The 11,693-nt window shown below is 44.9% G+C and overlaps 2 protein-coding genes across 2 annotated transcripts; both read left to right on the forward strand.

Annotated features, from left to right (window-relative positions):
• Nucleotides 1-768: 768 nt before the first annotated feature.
• CCR75_002537 (uncharacterized protein) lies at nucleotides 769-1,233 on the forward strand (the record flags this gene model as incomplete). The annotated part of the gene is made up of 1 exon (XM_067960634.1): nucleotides 769-1,233. The coding sequence occupies one exon, from the start codon at nucleotides 769-771 to the stop codon at nucleotides 1,231-1,233; it is 465 nt and encodes a 154-aa protein (XP_067819141.1).
• Nucleotides 1,234-1,372: 139 nt separating this feature from the next.
• On the forward strand, nucleotides 1,373-3,554 carry CCR75_002536 (uncharacterized protein; the record flags this gene model as incomplete). Its single annotated transcript, XM_067960633.1, has 7 exons — nucleotides 1,373-1,420; nucleotides 1,497-1,574; nucleotides 1,651-1,779; nucleotides 1,850-2,647; nucleotides 2,721-2,811; nucleotides 2,883-3,155; nucleotides 3,217-3,554. The coding sequence occupies 4 exons, from the start codon at nucleotides 1,373-1,375 to the stop codon at nucleotides 1,976-1,978; spliced, it is 384 nt and encodes a 127-aa protein (XP_067819135.1). The 3' UTR covers nucleotides 1,979-2,647; nucleotides 2,721-2,811; nucleotides 2,883-3,155; nucleotides 3,217-3,554.
• Between the last annotated feature and the right edge of the window lie 8,139 nt (nucleotides 3,555-11,693).

An 11,693-nucleotide genomic window follows, 5' to 3' on the forward strand; every position in this document is an offset into this window, starting at 1 on the left:
TGACTTAACTATAAACTAATACTAAACATGTAAATGAATTCTTATCTATCTTATCTTGTAACTCTCTTTGATTACTTCTACAGCTGATTAGTCTGCGGAATAAATAGACATAATGGTCTATACCTATTTATGGATAAGAATTCAGGACATTACTATATAAAGTAATATCCTCCAAATATTATCTACCTTTTAGATAATATATTAATTAACAACCTTTAAGTGTTAATTTCATGTAACGATACACCCCGTTACAAAAAGACTACAGCAATCCTCAAGCTGGCTTCCGGCAGAAATCTCAACCTTGAGGGAGGAAGCAGTTTATTGTGAGGATGAAGACGGCACATGAAATGACAAAGCAGACGTGAATAGCGCAGGAGAATAAGACATGATAGTGGTGTTACATGGTAATTCTATTGTTAAAGAATAAAAATGGTGAAGTAAGCGGGAAGTGGTCAGTTCTGGTATGCAGATGGCTGCCCTGCATTGAACTCAGAATTCACCCATTTTTCACCTCGGACAACATCCCATGCGACCAATCATAAATCCTACATACATTAGACAACGTATTACGCTATTAGCCCTCTATCACGTGACCCATTGCAAATCCAACATAAAAAAGGGTTTGAAATATAGGAAAAAGGGTGTGAATATAGCAATTCCCAAAAATAAATACAGTAAGCTCAATATTTGGATTTCAGCCATATTTCATCCAATGAATGACCGAACTATCGCTCTGTTTCATGGCTCGTTCTTTTTGAAAACTTGACCATGGTCGGCTACAGAGCACTGGGTTCAGAATTCAAGTCACTCCAATACTTTTTGAATCACACAGCAGTATTGAAGCAGTACCGTGAGTTTCTGCGCACGACATTACCACTGGACGAAGATGTTCGCTTGAACGTGCGGCGTCAGATCCGCGCGGGCTTTGATGCGAACCGCAATGAGAAGGACGAGCGCCGAATCAGATTATTGCTACATCAGGCTCATGCGGAGTTGAAGTCGGTAAGGGACCTGGTTTTCACAGCTCAGGCCCAACAGCGTAGTGGGCGCAACGATATATTTGAGAATTGGTCTAGAGCGGATTCAATTTGTAGTACGGACACGCGGATGGATACACCGTGTAAGGATAAGGATGGCAAGGAAGACTTGAAGGGTCGTTTGGGTACAGGATGGCCCTGGAAGAGCGAGAGAGGCACTAAAAAAGTCGACTTAAAAGGGATTAAGCGCCGCTAATTGAAAAAAATAGACTGATACGCAAAATGTTTTTTTCTTAGCTGATTTATATTATGCCCTCGATGGAATTCATAACCTGATCAATGAATATAAATATAAACATCTCAATTAGTTCTTAACTTGGCGGAGATTAAGAAGCATGGCGACATCTCCAGTGCACTCTAGCGGCCACGATTCCCTGCTGAAGGTTCATAACAAGAAATCTATTGTTGCGCTAAATTTGCTTGCTCACAGCTGACACACGCTGCATCATTTTAATATAGTATAGCAAAATCACGCTCAACACGGCACTCACGACAGCTCCGGTCATGCCATCATTGTCTGACAACCTACTGCAACGGGTGATACAAAGAAGCTTACCACAAGCGTAGTGCCATGCATCTTGTCTTATTTGGTTGCAATTTTTACGATAAATAGGTCGTGTTTGACTACGATTTCAGTCGCGAGCGCACATATCTGGAGATCACCGAAACAAAAATTGCTGCGATTCGTAAGGCAAGATCCAAGGCACCTGCCAATGAACAGGAGAACTCAGATGCCGAGCTAGTAAGACAGGTAATAAGGAGGCTTCATAAAGTGTCGTTACACTTTCTTTTGACTTGTATTGACCACATAGAGCACAAAATTGTCGCTAGCGAGTAGCATGAGCAGCACCGGGCGCCCGGACAGCACATCCACAAAGCCACGCAGCACGAGTGAGGAAGACGTAGCTGCTGCTATTTCAGCATCCCTTCGCGAGTACTAAGTGGAGCGCATAACTAATTTGAAATAAATCTACCCAACTGTATGACTACAATTACCGCACGGGGTTACTTGGGTGCATCATATTGTATGCAAGCCAATACAGCCGCCCATAATTGACGTACAGCTCTTCTCCAGGTTGAATGTCTCGCATCGCGACGACGTCGGCCCTGCCATCTTCGGGACGCTTGACAAAGTGGACATTAAAGCCTCCGCGACGTCCTCGGCAGTCATTGATGTACCGCGCAAGAACATCGGGGCACTTTAAAGCATCTACGTAGACATTGTCACCTATTTTCATAAGGTAAGACTTGTCGTGGAGCTTCCAAGCCACTTCGTTTGGAAGCACGACGCCCGAGTATTCACAGATTGTGGAGCTCCGTTCATGCAGACGCGTAGCGAATAAACCCTTCCCAGCTCCTGGTATCTTGGACTCGCGGACTTCTAAGCCATTCTCCGCGACAGGTTCAGCACGCAGCAAGTAGTACGACCGGGGTACGTCTAGTTCGGCGTCCATCGATCCCGTACCCTAAACGTACCCGCCTTGTACTGGCACTGTAGGGTACGCTGTACCATTTCGGCGCTCGAGCTAATCATGACCTCAACACGAAAGCTCTGCTGCGACGACCTCTTCCGTTTCAATAATGTCAACTTGGATGTGCTAACGGAGACAGTGAGGCGCTCCGATCAATCTTTGACGTCACTTTTCTCTCACTATGCGGTTTACACAACGTTTTGCTGCCTAGTATAATGTGTCGTTCTACCTTCAGTATCTGTCAAAGTGGCCAGACTATTTCCTGGTCCAAGAAGACCCTAACAACACCATTATGGGCTACAGTACGTGTTTCAACAGTCATTCAACAAAAAAACTCGTACTTTTTCGGTACACTGTTGTTTGTGCCCTGTAGTTATGGGCAAGGCTGAGGGCCAAGGCACCGATTGGCATGGTCACGTGACGGCGGTGACGGTCGCCCCAGAATTCCGGCGTCTTGGACTAGCCAAGAAGCTGATGGAATACCTTGAAAACGTATCCGTTGAATTATACGATGGCTACTTTGTCGACCTCTTTGTTCGTGTATCCAACTCGCTGGCCATTGCAATGTACGAGAAATTCGGCTACGTGGTTTACAGACGCGTGCTCGGGTATTACTCGAGCGCAGAGGACAAAGAAGATGCTTTTGGTACGTCTTTAAGGTTCGAATAGCACAAAAGTATGGGCTAATAAATAATTTGGTTTACCAGATATGAGGAAGGCGCTTCCACGAGACGTCCAAAAGAAGTCGATAATACCGCTGTCGTATTGCGTGACCCCCGACGAGCTGTAGTGTTCCATCGTCGTTTGAATTTCCGAAAACAACTTTACAGATAATGCCGCACAGAGACCTTTCTTAAGTTAATACGCCATACTTGCCGTCATTGCCCTGTGTAAAGGCAACTCTAAAGGAGGTCCACGAGGACGTCGAATCGCACCGCGACGAAAAAGCTTTTGTCGCATCTTGACCATCTTCGTCTGAAAATCTTGAATGCCGACTACCGGCGCCAATGTAGAGCGCACCTTTGGAGACACTGCAGTTGGTGGAGGTGGAGGAGGCGCACGCGGCCGTGACGAACTTCGGTCACGTGTTTTTTTTCAATCTCTAGGAGCGGCTCGGTCGAAAGGTTCCCCAATTCCATCTTGTCTTTAGATCCGTCCCACGGTGACTGTTCCTTAGCGCAGAGACGCTGACGGATGGAGTCGTAGAGATCTTGCCCATCCATTTCCAACATAGTGTTTTGAAACCATTCCGACTGCACACAGTAGACGAGATCGCTCATTTCCTTGTCTTTCTCAATTATTCCGTATCCACGATACTTGTCGACATCCATCGTGCAAGCATGTGCCAACACTTTGACCAGTTTGGCTCGATCCACGCGCCTTTCTTCGGCCAATGCCTCGTTTAATTGAAGAACAAAGTCCATCCCCATCAATACCTTCTCGTACATCGTCGGTTGTAGTAGCTTACACTTTGCGATGAATCACCATTGAAAGTATGAGACGTTGAGTGTTTCAAGCTGCATAAGTCCCCTCTTCTATCTTTGGCCAACAAGTTGCTCTCTCCATACTTTGATATTGCTGCCGCCGCCATAACCAAATGAAGTATATCCACATGCGAGTAATTCCCACTCTTTACGGAACGTAGCACCTCTGGACTCACGATGTAGTTGATCCAGGCTTCCAATTGGTCACGCGTGTCGGCTCCTCTTAGGAAAATTTCCATAAATAGCTCCGGTTCGTGGCTCTTGAAAAAGACGCAAATTCGTTGGTAGCGCTCCTCACTAGCACGACGTATCACCTTGCTTCGCTGAACACTAAAGGCGTCAATGTCGTGCAGCGCAAATGAAGATTTGCTACCGCGGTCACAAGACTTTAGACCATCACTGAAGGACCTACTGTAGCGCATGGATATGTCGCTAGGTGACCCGAAATCGTCAATTTCCATTGAAGACGCGACTAAAGCTGATCGTCGACTCTTAGGAATCACTGGACGCCAAATCACTGGGGCATGCGCCTTGTCTGAAGCTGGTAACGAAATCGCTCTTTGGACATAATGTCGAGGTTGGAGCGGGGGATCAATGATAGTAGCAGCTTTAGCTTTGTCTCCGAAGTATGTAAACGTGTTTGTCATAATGAATAGTGAACATTTTGGCAACTACAGACTTGGCCACGTGGTCGTCTTATCGGCTACCATTTGACGGGCCACCTCTCCAGCTGGTCAGTAATCCCAGTTATCTACCACATGATTTCAAAATCGCTAGTCTTCGTTATGCGGTCCTTGCCTATACCTTTTCAATAGCTTTCGCAGAGACATTTCTATCAAAAGAATCGACAATAAAGCGATCAAAAGTCAAGCTCTTGTCGCAATGGCGGATGAAAACTATGATTCATATATGAACATACGACATAATTATCGTCTCGCGTTGCTGTTCTTTTTGCTGTATGTTTCTTCGAGGTTCGGGTTCGTACATTTTTGCTTTGTTGAATGACAGCTAATAAAGACCCACGCGAAGCCATATCGAGCAACGCATGATATAGAGCATCATCTCGGCTGTCGTCAGTGGCTCGAGCCCTTTTCTAAATTGTCTCGAAAGAACCGCCCGTTTCTTACGAAAGTAACAGATTTCCAGCTTTTTTAAATACTCGGAGCTTATACCTGGCTCTTGTTTGAACAGCGCGGAGAAAAGGAAGCATTTATTGATCAGCTGTTTCAAACCCGAAAAAAATCAACGCCTGTATATTAATGTGCAGTAGTCGCATTTAGGTTCTGGGTCCTATGTAGTCGTCGTATTTAGGTTTTGGGTCTCTTCATAACGCAAAGAAAGGTAAGATAATTGACAATACGCGGGGTATCTGTAAGATTACAAGCAGCAAATGGTTTATGTGTTAGGTTTATTGGTGTTATTCTGTAGGCGGGCACGTCGTAATGCGGCCACGCTCTACTTAAGCACACACCCTAGCACAGCGAGGAAACAGTTAAACCTGCTTCTCTAGCGTGCGGTGAGGTAGTTGTGGTGGGCGCGCAAGCGACCTCACCCAACACACTAAGAACTCTGGTTAAGTGTCGTCACGGGAGCGGTAATCCGTCTCCTCGTGCGCAAGTAGGTAGTAATTTTCAGACTGATTTATATTTAATAGAATTAAATATATATACCTATTTTTACCATTAATAAAATGTTATCTCTATAGATATCATTTAATATGTATTGCGAGCGTATCTTTATAGATACCTCGCGTAACGGATGACGCTAGCCGTCATCAGGGATGACGCTGGGCGACATCCCTCCTAATGTGAATGCACCCATGTGCATCACATCCACAAGGGTTGGTCACAAATGTGCACCACACCCGAGTGTTGGGTCTAATTACTAACATTTAGTAATTGACCATCCCCTTAAGAACACCAAGTGTACTTAACGGGGACTGTGTAACATTAGGGCAACTTTAGCCCGTTACACGTTAAGACTATGTATATCACAAATATTAGTCGGTGTTAAATATTACGGTAAATCAAGGAGCAGAGATCATGCCAAATATGCATAAAGCGATGCCCTTCTGTGGTGCAATTTCGAGATATCGTTGCATGGCTTAGTGTAGGCCGCTGCAGTGCCGGAGAGAATAGCCACAAAAATTGACGAGTCTAGCCCTGGCTACGCACGACGATTTATATTTTTTTACTAAATATTTTTTTTACTTGACTCAACTTCTTGAAAACACTACCAGGACTTAGGCGTGCTACTTTAGCATTTCAACGTGGATTCTTATTATCTATGTCGATGGAAGTTTTTACAGGTGAGCCTACGAAAGCCTTACGTAGCGGTAAAAACACAGAGCTAGAAAAAAAACACTGACTGACAATGACTCGACAAGTTGGAAATCGGTGACACCAAAGCACATACCGCAGTGTGGATGTCATTCATAAGCGACATGTGTGGTCCATGTCGCTTTCAAGGGGATATTATGTTCCAGCTGTGCCATGAGAGCTGACTTTCAGAGCTTTATGTTCTTTTTGAAATATACAACATTTGTTTGATAACATCAAAATGTCATGCTGGTGAAGCCCCATATGAGGTTGTAGCTAAATTTGAATGGCTGCAGTCAAGCTTACTAGCTCGTCTATGCATGGACGAAGATCTTACGTCGCAGGTTCGCGGCCTGTCACGTTTCGAAAATTTAAACATTCAAAGAATAATTTACATTTAAGAGTATGAGAAATTTATCGTATAAATGCATCGAAACTCTCACCGAACGTGAGTTTCGGTATGAGATAGATCTCGTGTCCGGCGCTAGCTATTGTCGGAAGTTATAGTCAGAGACAATAATCTTTGCCGATAAAAAAATGCAATGTTCACTGGAGGTCCGCGAAGGTTGTAGTGTTCTTGCCAAGAATAAGATTGATATTTATTGTCTCGATGATGGTCGTGTTAGACATATAAGCGTTCATTTGTGCAGAGAAAGGCTTGTATTGCAATGAAATACCAGTAATGGGGACCACGTAGCTAGCCTTATGTATTAAAACCGGCAAAGAACAAGCCATCGGGTCAACGCAGCATTAGGTTAAGAGATGCAACATTTACATATTCGTGTGTTCTAGCTAACTGCTAGACTTACATAACCCTGGCCCTTTTTCATGCCATCACATAACATTGTCACTTTAGGTTTGAAAGTAGCTTTTTTGAGTGAATTGGTGCATTTGGCACCTTCTTAGCGACCATTCACGGATCAAAAGCCAGTGCGTTTTTAAGTATGATTTTAGTGCTTTGCATACCCGAGGTTATTGTATGGATAGCGACTTAAGGCTGACACCTGCTTTTTGTTGACAATGATTTTTAACTGCAATGTAACGGGGTGTATTGTTACATGAAACTAACACTTAAAGGTTGTTAATTAATATATTATCTAAAAGGTAGATGATATTTGGAGGATATTACTTTATTTAGTAATATTCAGAATTCTTATCCATAAATAAGTATAGACCATTCTATCTATTTATTCCGCAGACTAATCAGCTGTAGGAGTAATTAAAGAAAGAGTTACAGATAAGATAGAGATAAGAATTCAATTATATGTTTAGTATAGATTATAATTAAGTTAGCATTTACAAAGATAGATTAACAAGACACTTGACTATATTAATACAGTTTTCATTTTACCCTCTTAAGTTAACTTGTCTTAAGAGAAGTCTTCCTCTGCACGTACAGTGTACGTCACCTAACGAAAGGCACCTTTCACATCTGAAGCAGTGTGAAGTGGACTTGTACTGAAACAGTACAAGTCGCAGAGCTTCGTTACATAAAGCGTTAAGTGCCTTCCTAAGGCTTGCGCAATCGGTTGACCGTACAACCATGGATTGAAGCCGTACGTTGATGTGCGGGTGTTAAGTTGACCGGGAGAGGGACTCGCAGTAATACCTGTGTGGATCTGTAAAAGATAGAAGCCTTCCTAAGGTATATCCTCTTGGGCACGAGTTGCCACTTGTTTCTACGAACCCCTGAATCCCTTGAACTAGGATTCCTTAAGCTTTAATAGCTTGTACGACTCCCTGAGTTGTTAAACCTATTAGTTCAATAGAACTAAGTTACTCGCTGAGTCTGAAAGTCTTCCTCTGACTTTAGGAGCGAGGTAGCTCCGCTACACACTTTTTTGCGAAAGAATTGTGATGTCGTGAATAACAGCAAGCGAGGTTGTTGCACTCAAGTACGTTACATGTATTAGGGTTTTACAAATACGAACATACTTTCCATTTTCCCCTTTATAAAGACATTCTTCCGCAGTGTGTTGTCATACCCCTACAGGTTATAAGCCCAAACGCGGGTCAGGCGAATGATGTCCTGAGCATGGACAACTATTTTGTATGGATTGAAATGCTCGGATGAAACTAGCCAAGAAAAGGGCAACTGGAGCACATCGACGTGACGAAGGCACCGCGTGCCACGAGTGCCGACGCGTCGATACGAGAAGTCAATGATATGAAGGCCTTCACGATTGTGTTTACGTTAATCACCCCAAGTCTACAGTCCATGGTTCGAAATGTAGGCACGACTGCCGAAGCTTGGGAGGTATTAAAGAGTTTTTTTCTTCGAAGAAAGATTTCACAACCATGTGCAGAGACGTCGGCAGCTGCATGAGTTCAAGATGCAGAAGAAAGAGAGTGAATTGGATCACTTTCTGAGGTTTGCTGAGCTCTGCATGTCCACGGAAGCCATCGAAGACGAAGTTTTGTCTGACGAGCAGCCCGTTATACTACTTGGAAGCTTGTCTGATAGAATCATTGATAACATGAGGGACATTGATCTGTTCCAAGCCAAAAAAGTATTTCGTCGTGAATACGAAGGCATTTCTCGCAAGGAAAAGAGTGAACTTGCATTGAAGGCTACAAGAAGCGTCAAAGGCAGAGTTTTACGGTCGAAGGAAACAAGAAACAAGTTTATCGGGACGTGTTTCGTATGTGAAAAATAGGGTCACAAGAAACAAGACTGTTGGAAGAATCAAACCAACAAGAAAAATGACGAGCAAGAGTTAAATGTTAGTGAGCATGGATCGGAAGGTTGGGTTCTCGACAGTGGTGCGAGTAGTCATTTGTGCTTATGCCAAGATGAATAATTGGAGATTCTATTGTTGAACCGATCAGTTGGCATCTCGATTGCAAATAGGCAAACAGCTATCGCTGCTAAAATTCGTACGATTCAAATTATTCTGAAAACCAATGTGCTAGTTCGCATTAAAGACGTGCTGTACATTCCAGAGCTGGATCGCAGACTGCTATCAATTTCTGCCCTATTGGAAAAGGGTTGAACGTGACTTTTACGAAGAAAACATGTGTGATCAGGAATGGTCAAGATGTGGTTAAACAAATACTTATTTTTACCAATTATAATGTTATCTCTATAGATATCATTTAGTATGTATTGCGAGCGTATCTTTAAAAGATACCTCGCGTAACGGATGACGCTAGCGTCATCCCTCCTAATGTGAATGCACCCATGTTCATCACATCCACAAGGGTTGGTCACAAATGTGCACCACACCCGAGTGTTGGGTGTAATTACTATTATTTAGTAATGGACCGTCCCCTTAAGTACACCAAATGTACTTAACGGGGACTGTGTAACATTAGAGCAACTTTAGCCCGTTACAAATTAAATGAATAAGAGAGGCTTAAAGGAATAGAAAAGGAAATGCTTGCTGTCACGAATAAATACAATTTATTATTGGTTTTGTTCAAGGTTCCTCGTCGTATTGGCTATGCTGAATTTCAGTGACGGCCCAGCATTTCGTCTCGCTTTGTTTGTCCGATTACTAAAAGGCCATTCCTTGAACAATCTCCATGCCCGCTTTGGTATCGCGCGTTCTTCTGATGCGTTTTTGTAAAAAAAAATATAGCCGAAATCCAAATTTTGTAGAAACGAATAAATAGTCAAAACGAGCAAGTTTCTTGCTGTCGAGGAAAAGGCTGTTAATTTCGCCAATTGTAACGGGCTAAAATTGCCTTAATGTTACAAAGTCACTGTTAAGTACACTTGGTGTACATAAGGGGATGGTCAATTACTAAATAATAGTAATTAGACCCAGCACTCGGGTGTGGTGCACATTTGTGACCACCCTTGTGTATGTGATGCACACGGGTGCATTCACATTAGGAGGGATGATGCCCAGCGTCATCAGTTACGCGAGGTATCTAGAAAGATATGCTCGCAATACATATTAAGTGTTATCTATAGAGATGACAATTTGATTGGTAAAATTGGTATTTTATTTAATACGATTTAATATTTATCAGTCTGAAAACTTCCTCCTACTTGCTAAGTGCGCACGAGGAGCCGGATTACCGCTCCCGTGACGACTCTTAATCACAGTTCTTTGTGTGTTGGGTGAGGTCGCTAACGCGCCCACCACAACTACCTCACTGCACGCAAGAGAAGCAGGTTAAACCACTTCCTCGCTGTGCTAGGGTGTGTGTCTTAGTACAGCGTGGCCGCCTTACGACGTGCCAGTCTAGACTTGGTAGCGTCCTTTCCACGACCCGCATCTCTGCGTGTGTACGTGAGGATGAGCCTCAATATTGATTGGGCTCATTTTCCCCACCTCTCCGAACATCATCGGGAGGTGGCAGGGCTAATGGCGCAGGGACTTGGTGAACAAGCCCTGGCCAGGCTCCTGGGTAGTCCTCCTGAGCAACATGTTGCTCAGTTGGGGCAGTTTGAGGCATTTGTGCTCGGACAGCGGAGGGCGCGTCCGAGGCACAGAGCCATGCTGCGGCGGAGTCCGTTACTCAGACTCAGGTTGAGCTGAGGCATGAGCAGGCTCGGAGCGAGGCTCTCAACAGGACTGTTGAGATGCTCTCTGCCCGGCCGCATCAGCCGAGGCCCATTCGGATGGACCCGCCCAAGTTCGATGGAACTGCGGCGCACACGATTGTCCACTGGCTTTTAGCCGTGGAGCAATGTGGTGTCGCCCAGCTCATCGAGGACGACAGCCGGATGGTGTCGTACGCTATGTCGCATCTGCGCGGTAAGGCCTCAGAGTGGGCTTACTCGGCGCTTATGGCGGACAGAAAAGCGTTCCCCTCATGGGCGATCTTTAAGGATAAGATTCGCGCCATGTACCAGCCGCCGAACAACGAAGTGTTGCTTCAGGCGCGCTTCTTTGGGGCGCGACAGGCGAAGCGATCTCTGCAAGAGTATGTGCAAGAGATGCGCTCGCTGTCCGCATCCATAACCGTAGGTCCGATTCCGGAGCACATTAAGGTGCCCACGTTTATGAACGGACTACGGCATGGCCCATCGCGACAGGCCCTTTTCAGAAAGGTGCCGTCGACGATGGAAGAGGCAATCCAAATTGCCTTAGTTGAGGAGCAATCCTACAACAGTGCCTCGGCGACAGCTTGGTATAAGCCGTCGGCCGAGAGGACAGATGCCACTCCTATGGAGTTGGGCAATGCAGACGTGGTCTGTTTTAAATGCGGCAAGCGCGGCCATATGATGGCTCGCTGCTATGCCAGGGTCCCTGCTGGGGCAAAAATGCCCAGCAAGAGGACTCCCTTCCCAAAGGGCGATGGCAAGAACCAGCGTGCGAGACGCATGAGTTCTGCCTCGACCACTGAGGGGTCGGGAAATGCAGGAGCGCAGTAGGGGCGGGATGCCCTACTGACGCGGACTCTGAAGCTACCCCTAAGTTCAGAGTT

This window comes from Bremia lactucae, linkage group LG10 (genome assembly GCF_004359215.1).
Source record: "Bremia lactucae strain SF5 linkage group LG10, whole genome shotgun sequence".
Classification (NCBI taxonomy): Eukaryota; Oomycota; class Peronosporomycetes; order Peronosporales; family Peronosporaceae; genus Bremia; species Bremia lactucae.